This window comes from Pan troglodytes, chromosome 5 (genome assembly GCF_028858775.2).
Source record: "Pan troglodytes isolate AG18354 chromosome 5, NHGRI_mPanTro3-v2.0_pri, whole genome shotgun sequence".
In the NCBI taxonomy this organism is placed as follows: Eukaryota; Metazoa; Chordata; class Mammalia; order Primates; family Hominidae; genus Pan; species Pan troglodytes.
The window spans coordinates 48,915,716-48,930,936 of NC_072403.2; the positions used below are offsets into that span (position 1 = coordinate 48,915,716).

A 15,221-nucleotide genomic window follows, 5' to 3' on the forward strand; every position below is an offset into this window, starting at 1 on the left:
GTGGAACCCAGCACCCTGCGACTCGGGCAGAAGGTTGCGACAATGTCTCCAGAGCGGGCTATCCTTTGGGCCCGGCTCCCTGGCCCCCGACCGCGCAGTTTTCTGCCCATTCGTCACCACGTTGAGACCGGGAACGCCGGAAGAGGCGGGGCAGGGGCTGCCGTGAGCGGAAGCGGCGCCGTTCGTCTTCCGAGCGCTACTGCCAGCTGATGCCGGGAGCGAACTACCGCGCCGGGTCTGGGGCCGGGGCCGGGGCCCGACGTCCCCGCGGGGCCCGGGACCGCGAGGAGGACGGCGGGGGCCTGGAGCCCGCGGCCGTGGCCCGCGACCTATTGAGGGGTGAGAGCATGGGGCAGGGCGGGCTGGGGAGGGGAAGGAGATTCCCAGGCGGGGCCCTGAGCCTGCAGAGACGGTGCCGGTAAGACTGCCAAGTTCTCTAAGAGGCAGACGCTACACTAGGGGTGCCCCCAGTGCAGTGGAAAGTGGGGGTGAGAGGAGATGCTTCCGGGATTAGGACATCCTGAGAAGTTTCTTCATGGCAGGATGAGGGTTTTCGGCAATGGGGAACGTATGTGCAATAGCATGGAGGCAGGGAAAGGCATGCATGGCTGCTGAAGGCTTAGTAGGTCAGAATTCAGCAGATTCCGTAGACTTTGTTTTTTTAATTTTTTTTTTTTTTTTTTTTTTGAGACGGAGTCTCTCTCTGTCGCCAAGGCTGGAGTGCAGTGGCGCGATGTCGGCAAGCTCCGCCTCCCGGGTTCACGCCATTCTGCTGCCTCAGCCTCCAGAGCAGCTGGGACTACAGGCGCCCGCCACCACGCCCGGCTAATTTTTTGTATTTTTAGTAGAGACGGGGTCTCACCTTGTTAGCCAGGATGGTCTCGATCTCCTGACCTCGTGATCCGCCCGCCTCAGCCTCCCAAAGTGCTGGGATTCCAGGCGTGAGCCACTGCGCCCAGCCTGTTTTTTTAATTTCTTATATTTTTTATTTTTTTGAGACAAAGTCTCGCCCTGTAGCCCAGGCTGGAGTGTAGTTGCACCATGACGGCTCACAGCGGCCTCGAACTCCCGGGCCCAAGAGATCCTCCTACCTCAGCCTCTCGAGTAGCTGAGACTACAGGCGCGTCACCACGCCTGCACGGATGGGTTTATTTATTTATTTAATGTAGAGACAAGGTCTCACCTTTTTTTTTTTTTTTTTTTTTTTTTTTTTTTGAGACGGAGTCTCGCTCTGTTGCCCATGCTGGAGTGCAGTAGCGCGATCTCAGCTCACTGCAAGCTCCGCCTCCCGTGTTTACGCCATTCTCCTGCCTCAGCCTCCCGAGTAGCTGGAACTACAGGCGCCCGCCACCACGCCCGGCTAATTTTTTGTATTTTTAGTAGAGATGGGGTTTCACCGTGTTAGCCAGGATGGTCTCTATCTCCTGACCTCGTGATCCGCCCGTCTCGGCCTCCCAAAGTGCTGGGATTACAGGCGTGAGCCACCTCGCCCAGCCAGGTCTCATCATGTTACCAGGTGCCGGGGCTGGTCTCCAGTTCCTGGGCTCAAGTGATCCACCCGCCTCAGCCTCCCAAGGATTACAGGATTACTGTGCCCAGCAAATGCTGCAGGCTTTTTGTTAAGGCACAGTTCTAGCTGCTGGAGATAGTTGTGAATAAAGTAGTCAAACACTCCTATCCTGGCCGGGTGTGGTGGATCACACCTGTAATCCCAGCACCAGGGGAGACTGAAGCAGGAGGATCGCTTGAGCCCAGGAGTTCAAGACCAGCCTGGTAAACATAATGAGACCCGCTTTTCTACTAAAAATAAAAAAATTTAGCCAGGGTGGTGGCCCACGTCTGTATTCCCAGCCACTGAGGAGGCTGAGGCATGAGTATAGTTTGAGCCCAGGAAGTCGAGGCTGCAGTGAGCAGTGATTAGGCCACTGCACTCCAGCCTGGGCAACAGAGCAAGACCTTTTTTCAAAATAAATAAAATTTAAGTCCAGGTGTGGCTCATGCCTGTAATCCCAGCACTTTGGGAGGCCGAGGTGGGCGGATCACAAGGTCAGGAGATCAAGACCATCTGGGCCAACATGGTGAAACTCGTCCTTATTAAAAATACAATAATCAGCTGGACTTGGTGGTGCGTGCCTTAGTCCCAGCTACTCGGGAGGCTGAGGCAGGAGAATCGCTTGAACCTGGGAGGCGGAGGTTGCAGTGAGCCGAGATCGCGCCACTGCACTCCAGCCTCGTGACAGAGTGAGTCCAGCTCAAAATAAATAAGTAAAATTTAAGGGAGACAAGTAAATTATTACATTAAAAGGCAATAAAACACTGAATTGTAGACTAGAGAACTGGATTTTGTGGAATATGAATTATAGCTTAATTTTTTTTAAGGTGATAGAGGATATGGAGAAAAAATAAAGCTTAGGAGAGGTTGCATTTTTTTTTTTTTCTTCCGAGATGGAGTCTCGCTCTGTCGCCCAGGCTGGAGTGCAGTGACGTGATCTCGGCTCACTGCATCCTCTGCCTCCCAGGTTCAAGCTCTTCTCCCGCCTCAACCTCCCGAGTAGCTGGGATTACAGGCACCTGCCATCATGCCCAGCTAATTTTTGTATTTTTGTAGAGACGGTTTCACCATGTTGACCAGGCTGGTCTTGAACTCCTGACCTCAGGTGATTGATCCGCCTCAGCCTCCCAAAGTACTGGGATTACAGGCGTGAGCCACCACACCCGGACGAGGGGTCGCAATTTTAAATAACTTAGAGAAGACCTCTTTGGGAAGGTGATTTTGAATAAAGGCTTGAAGGAACTGAGGGAGGAGCTGTACCTATGTACAGTTTCTGGGGGAAGTGTACCAAGCAGAGGCAACATGTGCAGAGGAAGTGAGGTGGGAATAGGCTGCTAGGAGACACATTGAGAGGAGTGAGAAGGAGATGAGTAGAGTAGAGATATGACAGGGGCCAGGTCACTTGGGGGCTTGCAGGCCATTATTAAGGTACATGGCTTTTACTGTGAGCAAGATGGAAGCCATTGGGGACTTTTGCCTGTGGGAGTAACATGATCTGAAGTTTATGTGTGGGAGTGATAAGATCTGATTTTATTTTCGATGCCTCTCTCAGGCTGAATTGAGGCGCATAGCTTTGAGAGGAGTGAGGCTGGTGGTTGGGAGACTAGGAGGCTAGAGCACTGATTGAGGTGAGAGATGCTGAGCATGTGGACCAGGACACTGGCAATGGTAACTGAGCAAGGGAGGCAGATGCCCTTCTGGGGAAACCTGTGAATGAGTAAAAGAGAGAGTAAAAGAATGAGTAAAAGAGAAAAAGAAGGGACTATGGTTTGATCCACCTTTGACCTTACATATATACCTTCCTTAGCAAGATGAGGCCCCAGGTTGCTGAAATAGTTGGAGAGTTTAACACTATCACAGCCTCTACTGCCTAGGACTTCTAATAATGATTGGTCTGATGGGGTATTAGGATTAGCTAGCTAAGGAATGGGGATGGGAAGATGTCTTTTCTGCAGTGGGACATGCTGAGCTGAGTTGTATGTCCCTCCCCACTTCCACAGGCACATCTAACATGTCATTTGAGGAGCTGTTGGAATTGCAGAGCCAAGTGGGGACTAAGACGTACAAACAATTGGTAGCCGGAAACAGTCCTAAGAAACAAGGTTCTAGACCACCTATCCAAAATGCATGTGTTGCAGATAAGCACAGGTAAGCAAGGCTTGCCCTAGAAGTTGGAAGATAACTGGGACCTTGAATAGGTATGTTGTCTTGGGTGACAGGTGGGAAGCCTTTGACCAACACTGGAGTCCTCTTGACTTGGCTTTTAATTTCTCCATAGGCCTCTGGAAATGTCAGCCAAGATCCGAGTACCATTTTTACGTCAGGTTGTTCCCATTAGTAAAAAGGTAAGGAAGAAGGCCAGGCACTGTGGCTCACGCCTGTAATCCCAGCACTTTGGGAGCCCGAGGTGGGCGATCACCTGAGATCAGGAGTTCCAAGACCAGCATGGCCAACATGGTGAAACCCTGTCTCTACTAAAAGTACAAAAATTAGCTGGGCATGGTGGTGTGTGCCTGTAGTCCCAGCTGCTTGGAAAACTGAGGCACAAGAATCGCTTGAACCTGGGAGGTGGAGGTTGCAGTGAGCCAGGATCATGCCACTGCCCTACAGCCTGTGGGACAGTAAGACTCTGTCTCAAAAAAAAAAAAAAAAATAGAGGCCGGGCACAGTGGCTCACGTCTGTAATCCCAGCACTTTGGAAGGCCAAGGTGGGCGAATCACGAGGTCAGGAGATTGAGACCATCCTAGCTAACACAGTGAAACCCCGTCTCTACTAAAAATACAAAAAAAAATAGCCGGGCGTGGTGGCGGGTGCCTGTAGTCCTAGCTACTCAGGAGGCTGAGGCAGGAGAATGGTGTGAACTTGGGAGGCGGAGCTTGCAGTGAGCCGAGATTGCGCCACTGCACTCCAGCCTGGGCGACAGAGCGAGACTGTGTCTCAAAAAGCAAAAAAAAAGGTGAGGAAGAGACAGGAAGCATTTTTTCTCAGTGAAAGGAGATTGAACAGTTGTGTTTTATATTCTCTCTCTTCTCTCCAAAGGTAGCCCGGGACCCTCGCTTTGATGATCTGTCAGGGGAATATAATCCTGAGGTGTTTGACAAAACATACCAATTCTTGAATGACATCCGAGCGAAAGAGAAAGAGGTATACAGCTTGAGACTGGTTTATGGGGAATTTTGTGGGGTGGAAAATGAGGGCACAGGTTAGAGAGTTGGGCAGGGGGAGTGGGAAGTATAGTGGTGGGCAGATTTAACTCTCTCCAATTCAGTTCATATTCAAATCCTGGCTCATCAGTTTACTAGCTGTGTGACTATTGGCATGTTACTTAATCTCTCTATGCTTTAGTTTTCTAATCATAAAAAAATAAAATAATAATTACTGTCTTGGAGGCCGGGTGTGGTGGCTCACGCCTGTAAGTAATCCCAGCACTTGGGGAGACTGAGGTGACCACATCATTTGAGGCCAGCAGTTCCAAGACCAGCCTGGCCAACATGGTGAAACCCCATCTCTACTAAAAATAGAAAAATTAGCCAAGTGTGGTGTTGCATGCCTATAGTCCCAGCTACTCAAGAGGCTGAGGCATGGGAATTGCTGGTGCCCTGGAGACAAAGGTTGCAGTGAGACAAGATCGTGTCACTGCACTCCAACCTGGGCAGCAGGGCAAGACTGTCTCCAAACAAACAAACAAACAAACAGTTACTGTCTTGGTGTTATCAAGTTAATATATGTGAACTTCTGACCGGGTGCGGTGGCTCATGCCTGTTATCCCACCACTTTGGGAGGCCGAGGCAGGTGGATCACGAGGTCAGGAGATTGGGACCATCCTGGCCAACATGGTGAAATTAGTCTCTACTAAAATACAAAAGGAGGAGATCAAGATCATCCTGGCCAACATGGTGAAATTTAGTCTCTACTAAAATAAAAAAAAAAAATTAGCCGGGCGTGGTGGCATGTGCCTGTAGTCCCAGCTACTTGGGAGGCTGAGGCAGGGGAATTGCTTGAACCCAGGAGGCGGAGGTTGCAGTGAGCCAAGATCACACCACTGCACTCAAGCCTGTGACAGAGCAAGACTGCATCTCAAAAAAAAATGTGTGTGTGTGTGTGTGTGTGTGTGTGTGAACTTCTTAGGATAATGCTTTACATAAAATTTCAGCTAACATTTGCAGAATGCTAACCATGATACTCATTTTCCAATGTGGAGCTTGTGAAAAAACAGTTGAAGAAGCACCGTTCAGGAGAGGAGCATGAGAAACTGCAGCAACTGCTTCAGCGAATGGTGAGTGGGTAATAATTGTGGTGGGTAATGAAAGCAATTAAAGGTGGGAGATATTCACAGATCTGAACAGATCCCTCCCGTTCACCCATCTCATCTTTGCTCCTCAGGAGCAGCAAGAAATGGCACAGCAGGAACGAAAGCAACAGCAGGAGCTGCACCTGGCCCTGAAGCAAGAACGTCGGGCTCAGGCCCAGCAGGGCCATCGGCCATACTTCCTGAAGAAATGTGAGTTGGGCACAACTGTTGCTAACAGGGACAGGGGTGCAGGGGCCATGGTGGTAGAGTCTTGTGTTGGGGTGTCCCTGATCCCCTTTAAGGAAGGCATGAAGGCTGGATCCCATGGTAACTTGGAGAAAGTAGAAATAGTAGGGAGTTGTTGTTTGTAACCAGTCTTGTATCCCTAATTAGATCATGGCAGGCATTGTCACCTTTATCTCTTGGTCTACACTCCCCACTTCCCAACCCCCCCCCCCAACACACACACAGTGAGTTTTATCTCTTGGTCTATACACACACACACACACACACACACACACACACACACACACAGAGTCAGTTTTATCTCTTGGTCTACACACACACACACACACAATCAGTTTTATCTCTTGGTCTATACTACACACACACACACACACAGAGTCAGTTTTATCTCTTGGTCTACACACACACACACACACAATCAGTTTTATTTCTTGGTCTACACTGCACACACACAGACACACACACGCTGGGCCAGGCACATAGGTGTTCATAGTTGGTTGAATTGAGTAGTACTGAGATCATATAAAAAATCATCAGTTGGGCTGGGCACGGTGGCTCACGCCTATAATCCCAGCACTATGGGAGGCCAATGTGGGGGGGTCACGAGGTCAGGAATTCGAGACCAGCCTAGGGGCCAACATGGTGAAACCCTGTCTCTACTAAAGATATAAAAAAATTAGCCGGGCGTGGTGGCGTGCACCTGTAATCCAGCTACGCAGGAGGCTGAGGCAGGAGGATCACTTGAGCCCGGGAGATGGAGGTTGCAGAAAGCCTAGATTGCACTGTTGTACTCCAGCCTGGGCAACAGGGTGAGACTCCATCTCACAGGAAAAACAAACAAACAAAAAAAAGTCACCAGTTGGGCTGGGCGCAGTGCCTCACACCTGTAATTCCAGCACTTTGGGAGGCCAAGGAGGGCAGATCACGAGGTCAGGAGTTCAAGACCAGCCTGGCAAACATGGTGAAACCCCGTCTCTACTAAAAATACAAAAATTAGCTGGGTGTGGTGCTGTGCATCTGTAATCCCAGCTACTCAGAAGGCTGAGGCAGGAGAATCGCTTGAACCTGGGAGGCGGAGGTTGCAGTGAGCTGAAATCGTGCCACAGCACTCCAGCCTGGGTGACAGAGTGAGACTCCATCTCAAAAAAAAAAAGTCACCCGTTGGCCAGGCGCAGTGGCTCACGCCTGTAATCCCAGCACTTTGGGAGGCTGAGGAGAGCGGATCACCTGAGGTCAGGAGTTCGAGACCAGCCTGGCCAACATGGCGTAACCCTGTCTCTACTAAAAATACAAAAAAAATTAGCCAGATGTGGTGGTGCGCGCCTGTAATCCCAGCTACTCCGGAGGATGAGGCAGGAGAATCACTTGAATCTAGAAGACGGAGGTTGCAGTGAGCCGAGATCGCGTCACTGCACTCCAGCCTGGGTAACAGAGCAGGACTCCGTCTCAGAAAAAAGATAGAGGGGCACCAGTGAGCTTTAAAGAACTCATGTATCCAGCATAATGGCTTGGAGTTACTGACCTGGTTTGGGAAAGAATAGGGGCTTCCTTCTTTGTTCACCAACTTTCATTCTCCCTGTCATTTAGCTGAGCAGCGCCAGTTGGCACTAGCTGAGAAGTTCAAGGAGCTGAAACGCAGCAAGAAATTGGAGAACTTCTTGAGTCGAAAGAGGCGACGGAATGCAGGCAAGGACAGGAGACATCTCCCTTTGAGCAAAGAGTAATAAGGAACTATCCTCTGCTCTGCCACTGCCCCAGGGAGACATGGATCTGTGAGGACAGATTTGGCCACGGCTGGTTTCCGTTCAAGGGCAAGGATCACAGCTGCCCTTGAATCTCATTGCCTCAGAGAAGACTAGAGGGCTCTTGGACTATCCCTAGGGCTACACAAGAATAGTTCAGCCTTCTGCCATGCCACACAGCCTAGCTTGAATCTGGTTCATTGCGTCCTCGTGTTCTTCTCTCATCCTTGCCTTAAACCAGGGATTCTGATACCGAAGAAGAGGGGCCAATGAAAACCATGGAGTCTGTTCGTGACTCCCAGGGCTGGGACATTATGTAGGAGCCACTTCATAAACATTCTCTTTACTCATCTTTTTATTCTGTTTTTTGTGGCCTTCTTTCTGTGTTTCCCCCCCGAAACAGAGTCTCGCTTTGTCACCCAGGCTAGAGTACAGTGGTGCAATCTCGCCTCACTGCAACCTCCACCTCCCAGGTTCAAGTGATTCTTGTGCCTCAGCCTCCCGAGTAGCTGACATCCGCCACCAAGCCCAGCTAATTTCTTTCGTATTTTTAGTAGAGATAGAGTTTTGCCATGTTGGCTAGTTTGATCTTAAACTCTTGGCCTCAAGTGATCTGCCTGCCTCAGACTCCCAAAGTGCTGGGATTACAGGCGTTGAGCCACCGTTCCGGCCTTAAGGCCTCTGCTTTTATGTGGGATTTGTGGGTAGCCTAGAACTACTTTTTAGTGGGCCACATATTGGGATAGGCAATAAAGCCTAAGGCATCTACAACTGGGAAGTCAGATCAGAAACCCCTCCCACTTAAATCTGGGCCCCTCAAGGATGACAAGATCATTTAGTGGGTGAACCAATTCCACAACTCCCCTACTTGGCTTTGGTTTTGGATGCAAGGGATGTTAAGAGGTAGGGATATAAAGCTTCCGTGGTAATATACAAGCACAGCTGGCCTTCAGTACTGTTTGGGACAAGAGTTTATAACCCATGTGGTCTGGAAAATCCTCAGGCTGATAACATAGTTTAAAATAGTCTCAAGTAGGCTGGGCGTGGTGGCTCACACCTGTAATCCCAGCACTTTGGGAGGCCGAGGCAGGCGGATCACCTGAGGTCAGGAGTTCAAGACCAGCCTGGCCAACATGGTGAAACCCCATCTCTACTAAAAATACAAAATTAGCTGGGTGTAGTGGTGGGCGCCTGTAATCCCAGCTACTCAGGAGGCTGAGGCAGGATAATCACTTGAGCCTGGGAGGTAGAGGTTGCAGTGAGCCAAGATCGCACCACTGCACTCCAGCCTGGGCAAAAAGAGTGAAATCACCACCACCCCCCAAAAAAAATGGCCGGGCATGGTGGCTCACACCTGTAATCCCAGCACTTTGGGAGGCAGAGGCGGGTGGATCACGAGGTCAGGGGTTCGAGACCAGCCTGACCAACATGGTGAAACCCTGTCTCCACTAAAAATACAAAAATTAGCCAGGTGTGGTGGTGGGCGCCTGTAATCCCAGCTACTCAGGAGGCTGAAGCAGGAGAATTGCTTGAACGCGGGAGGCGGAGGTTGCAGTGAACCGAGATCGCGCCACTGCACTCCAGCCTGGGCGACAGAGCGAGACTCCGTCTCAAAAAAAAAAAAGTCTCAAGTAGATAGTGTCTCCAGGGTCCTGGCAGAAGCAAATGTAATCCTTTCTTGAGGATTGTTTTTTTTTTTTTTTTTTTTTTTTGAGATGGAGTCTCACTCTGTCATCCAGACTGGCAAAAATTAAAATGTGAGAAGTATAAAATAAAAAATACAAAATGTCTTATGTTTAAAGAAAAAGTGTGACAAATGAATATCAAAAGGTACTAAACTGGTGTGATTAAAAAGTAAAACTTAAGGCCGGTCACGGTGGCTCACGCCTGTGTTCCCAGCACTTTGGGAGGCCAAAGCGGGTGGATCACGAGGTCAGGAGATGGAGACCATCCTGGCTAGTACAGTGAAACCCTATCTCTACTAAAAATACAAAAAATTAGCCAGGCGTGGTGGCGGGTGCCTGTAGTCCCAGCTACTCTGGAGGCTGAGGCAGAAGGATGGCATGAACCTGGGAGGCAGAGCTTGCAGTGAGCCGAGACTGTGCCACTGCACTCCAGCCTGGGGAACAGAGCGAGACTCCATCTCAAAAAAAAAAAAAAAAAAAGTAAAACTTAAAAAGAAAACCTTTTAAAAATGAAAAGTAGGGCCAGGCATGGTGGCTCGTGCCTGTAATCCCAGCACTTTGAGAGGCTGAGGTGGGTGGATCACCTGAGGTTGGGAGTTCGAGACTAGCCTGGCCAACATGGTGAAACCCCGTCTCTACTAAAAATACAAAAAGTTAGCCGGGCGTGGTGGCGCATGCCTGTAATCCTAGCTACTTGGGAGGCTGAGGCAGGAGAATTGCTTGAACCTAGGAGGCGGAGGTTGCGGTGAGCCAAGATTGCGCCACTGCACTCCAGCCTGGGCAACAAGAGTGATACTCCACCTCAGAAAAAAAAAAGTACATTACGAGAAGTTAGAAACTTTATGGTTAAGCAGCAGATTAGACTTCTCCCTAAAGGGAGAATGAACTGGAAATAGATCTGAAGTTACACAGAGAGAGCACTGACATACAGAGAAGTGGAAACTAAGGAAAAGAGGTTAAAAAACATGGAAGAGGCTGGGTGTAGTTGCTGACACCTGTAATCCCAACTTTTTGGGAGGCATAGAGAGGATTGCTTGAGGTCCTCAGTTGGGGGACCAGCCTGGGCAACATAAGGAGACCTTGTCTCTAAAAAAAAATTAAAAAATCAGACATGTGGCACATGCCTATAGTCCTAGCTTCTCTGGAGGCTGAGGCTGGAGGATTGCTTGAGCCCAGGAACTTGAGGTTGCAGTGAGCTATGATGGCATCACTGCACTCCAGCCTGGGTGACAGAGCAAGATCCTGTCTATAAAACATAACAAAATGAAGATAAATGTGAGACTTGACAATCAAAATTTCAGGAAAGAATATTTCCTGAGAAATATTCTGGGCATTTTCCAGAATTTTTTTGAGATGGGGTCTCCCTCTGTCGCCCAAGCTGGAGTACAGTGGCACGATCTTGGCTCACTGTAACCTCTTCCTCCCAGGTTCAAGCTATTCTTCTGCCTCAGCTCCCTGAGCAGCTGGTATTTCAGGTGTATGCCACCACACCTGGCTAATTTTTTTTTTTTTGTAGGGATGGGGTTTCACCGTGTTGGCCAGCTGGTCTCAAACTCCTGACCTCAAGTAATCCACCCACCTAGGCCTCCCAAAGTGATAGGTTTAGAGGTGTGAGCCACCGCACCTGGCCTAGTTTTTTTTTGTTTTTTTTTTGTTGTTGTTGTTTTTTAAGGCTAGATAAATCATGAGCCAGGAACATTTGAAAGTCTATCCAGCTTGGGCAACATGGTGAAACTGCATCTCTACAAAGAATACTCAGGCGGCTGAGGCAGGAGGATCACTTGAGCCTGGGAGGTCGAGGCAGTGAGCCGTGATTGTGCCACCCGTACTCCAACCTGGGTGACAGAGCAAGACCCTTTCTTAAAGAAAGAATGCCTACCTTAAAAGCAGCTCTATGCCCCCAGTTAGGAGACTGAGGTGGGACAATCACTTGAGACTAGGAGTTCAAAGCTGTAGTATGCAGTGATTGCGCTTGTAAACAGCCACTGCACTGCCGCCTAGGTAACACAGTGAGATCCTGTATCTAAAAAAAGGCAGCTCTTGGGCCGGGCACGGTGGCTCACACCTGTAATCCCAGCACTTTGGGAGGCCGAGGAGGGCGGATCATGAGGTCAGGAGATCAAGACCATCCTGGCTAACATGGTGAAACCCCATCTCTACTAAAAATACAAAAAATTAGCCGGACATGGTGGCACGTGCCTGTAGTCCCAGCTACTCAGGAGGCTGAGGCAGAATCACTTGAACCTGGGAGGCGGAGGTGGCAGTGAGCTGAGATTGCGCCACTGCACTCCAGCCTGGGCAACATAGTGAGACTCCATCTCAAAAAAAAAAAAAAAAAAAGAAAAAGGTAGCTCTAATGAAAAGGAAGAGAAGTAGAATCAGAAGTTAGGACATCTATTGCTTGATGCTTCTGGGATGGGTAAGATGTAGTTCTGGTGATAGAAGTTGAAGCTGCAGCATAATGAGAGATGAAAGAGAAACTGCTCTTCTGGTGATTTTAACCCTAGGGATGTAGCTACTGGGACAGGAGGAAGTGAGGGACCCAGTGCTGCAGGGTCCCTATTGTCACATATGTCAATCCTACTTTAAAGTCAAATAATGGATTCTGGCTGATAAAGCCTATCAGAATTATGGTGTTGATACGAAAGTGTCACATAGCCACCAAAATGTGTTCTCTACTTTCTTGCTTTGCTCTGATTAGCTAAGTCTTGGTCACATGGCTTTATAGCACTGGGAAAACCAGGATCTGGTCTTTTATAGGGTAGGAAGTGAGCCCTATCTTTTGTGTAGATTTGTGGCGGGGAGTTTCCCAAGCATGGGAAATGGGCTCAGATGATGTGGTTATAAAATGTGAATGTCCATTAAAAGGCAGTCAGTGTTGGCTACTCTAAGCCTTCAAATTGTTGCTTTTCCCCTTCAACAGGGACCAAGGGGAGATACTGGAAACCTCTGAGCTTCAGCTGTTGGTTTTTGGGTTTTGTTTTTGTTTTATTGAGATACAGTTCACTTAACTATACAGTTTACCCATTTAAAGTACACAGTGTTTTTTAGTAAATTTACAGAATTGTGCAACTATTACAATTTTGGAACATTTTTGACACCTCCCCCCAAAAAAACCCCTATGCCCTTTAGCAGTCATCCTCAGTCTCCTCAGCCCTAGGCAACCACTCATCTACTTTCTGTCTTTATAGATTTGCCTATTTGGGACATTTCCTATAAATGGAATCTGTATGTGGTCTTTGCTTGGTTTTGTTTTTGGGGTGGTGGGGGCTGACTACTTAGTCTTGACAAGCCAAGGTCCCAACCCAGCAGTAGAAATATAAGGAGTCACGGCTGTGAGGATGGCCTCACAATGGGCTCAGGGTAGTGAACTTCTGTCCCCTGAGTTATCTCAGAAATGAGGCCAACTCTCTGCCCTCTAGAATGGATGGCCCTGAGGGAGAGAAAGGTTCATGTCCTTCCTGGCTGGTGACAGAAGGCTGGACTGTGCCTGAAATCAAAGCTTCTCACCTGGATTTGGGCAAATCAAGCAGTCCCAAATCTCAGGGTGGGGTGAGATGTGTGCTGAAGAGGGCAACACAGGAGCTGCACTGCAGATGGCGACATGCAGGGTTTCAAGGCCAAAGCTGGTGTGTTCTTCCCTTAAGAATTGCTGTAGGCTAGGTGAGGTGGCTCACACCTGTAATCCCAGCACTTTGGGAGGCTGAGGTGGGCAGATCACCTGAGGTCGGGAGTTCGAAACCAGCCTGACCAACATGGAGCAACCCTGTCTCTACTAAAAATACAAAATTAGCCGGGTGTGGTGGCGCATGCCTGTAATCCCAGCTACTCGGGAGGCTGAGGCAGGAGAATTGCTTGAACCCTGGAGGTAGAGGTTGCAGTGAGCCGAGATCACACCATTGCACTCCAGCCTGGGCAACAAAAGCGAAACTCCATCTAAAAAAAAAAAAAGGCCGGGTGCAGTGGTTCATGCCTGTAATGCCAGTGCTTTGGGAGGCCGTGGCTGGATCACCTGAGGTCAGGAGTTTGAGACCAGCCTGACCAATATGGTGAAACCCTGTCTCTACTAACAATACAAAAATAAGCTGGGCGTGGTGGCGGGAGCCTGTAATCCCAGCTACTCGGGAGGCTGAGGCAGAAGAATCGCTTGAAACTGGGAGGCGGAGGTTGCAGTGAGCCGAGGTCGTGCCACTGCACTCCAGCCTGGGTGACAGAGCAAGACTCTGTCTAAAAAAAAAAAAACAAAAAAAAATTATTGCTGGAGACTTTTTCCATCGCAGATGAGCAGGAAGGTACCCCATGGGAGACTGGCAAGGTGACTGAGTAGGATGCCCAGGGGCTGATGAGGGCAGTAAGTTCAAGGCATAGCCTACAGCTCAGCCCATGGAGGAGGCCTCGGGACAGTAGCAGAACGGGGCTGTAGTGCAAGTAAATCCTATCGTCTGACCCTATATGCACTTCATGCTGGCCTGACTACTGGACCTCACAGCAGGAAGCTTCTTTGAGTTTCTGGTGGAGAAGGATAATCTTATAAAAAGCAAGAAAGTCCAGAGAAGGGCAGAAAGCTCTGGCACTTGAGAGTGAGCACAAGAATATTGGGCCTGGGCCAATAAAAGCCTATAATCTCTGGTACCAAGGTGAAGAGGCACTAAGTGACCAGCTGCAGCAACCCCAGTGTACCTGGGCCCACTGTGCTGGGCCCCCAGTCTGCTGCTGCTGCCTGTCTGGACTCTGCCCCAAAGGGCAGCTGTCCCTCAGCAGGCTGGCCCCTGCTGTGAGAGCTACCGACACCATGGGACCAACACTGCAAAGCAAGCACTAGGGAGCCCCTCTGCCCTCTGTATTATAGCCTCATCCTGAGCAACCTGACTCTCCCACAAGCCATGGCCTTTTTTCCCCTAGACTCCAAATCTCAGTCCTGGTGGCACTCAGTTCTCTCTGTCTGGCTTCTGTGCCCTCCTTTACCACCTGACTCTTCCTCATCCCCCTTCCCCCTCCTTCCATAGCTTTTTCTGTCACCTCTGGGCTACGAGCCTCGGGATGCCTGGGTCATCCCTCCTTTCCTCCTCCCCAGTAGCCCTGCCAAGACACAGAGCTGCACCTTTGGCACAGGATCCCCTGGCCTGACCTGAGCTGCCCTGCTTCAGCAGGGGTGGTGCCAATGGAGCCAATTATAGTAGCACAAGCAAACCTCCTCAACAGCAGCAGGGCAGAGGCTCACCTATGGGGGTAGTTAGGGGTAGGAGTTTTTGCCTTTCTGAAATAGAGAGAGGGTCTCTGTCACCTAGGCAGGAGTGCAGTGGGTATTCACAGGCACGATCCCACTACTGATCAATCAGCATGGGAGTTTTGAGCTGCTCTCTTTCTGACCTGGGCCAGTTCACTCATTTATTTATTTATTTATTTATTTTTGAGACGGAGTCTTGCTCTGTTGCCAGGCTGGAGTGCAGTGGAGTGATCTTGGCTCACTGCAACCTCCGCCTGCCGGGTTCAAACAATTCTCCTGCCTCAGCCTCCCAAGTAGCTGGGACTACAGGCATGCACCACCACACCCGGCTAATTTTTGTATTTTTAGTAGAGATGGGGTTTCACCATGTTGGCCAGGATGGTCTCAATCCCTTGACCTCGTGATCCGCCCACCTCAACCTCCCAAAGTGCTGGGATTACAGACGTGAGCCACCACGCCCAGCCGCCAGTTCACCCC

The 15,221-nt window shown here is 49.7% G+C and overlaps 1 protein-coding gene across 1 annotated transcript; it reads left to right on the forward strand.

Annotated features, from left to right (window-relative positions):
• The first annotated feature begins 165 nt into the window (after window positions 1–165).
• RRP36 (ribosomal RNA processing 36) lies at window positions 166–8,184 on the forward strand. Its single transcript, XM_003311309.6, has 7 exons — window positions 166–339; window positions 3,553–3,700; window positions 3,831–3,897; window positions 4,593–4,697; window positions 5,755–5,829; window positions 5,937–6,054; window positions 7,678–8,184. Exons 1-7 carry the CDS (start codon window positions 210–212, stop codon window positions 7,812–7,814), a joined length of 780 nt encoding a protein of 259 aa, XP_003311357.1. The 5' UTR covers window positions 166–209; the 3' UTR covers window positions 7,815–8,184.
• Window positions 8,185–15,221: the final 7,037 nt, after the last annotated feature.

What these genes read in the sequence shown, in the direction of transcription:
- RRP36 (XM_003311309.6), top strand. Translation starts at nt 210, where the DNA reads ATGCCGGGAGCGAACTACCGCGCCGGGTCTGGGGCCGGGGCCGGGGCC. An exon ending in TTGTTCCCATTAGTAAAAAG is followed by an intron (nt 3,898 to 4,592) that starts GTAAGGAAGAAG and finishes TTCTCTCCAAAG; the next exon opens with GTAGCCCGGGACCCTCGCTT. An exon ending in TCCGAGCGAAAGAGAAAGAG is followed by an intron (nt 4,698 to 5,754) that starts GTATACAGCTTG and finishes TCCAATGTGGAG; the next exon opens with CTTGTGAAAAAACAGTTGAA.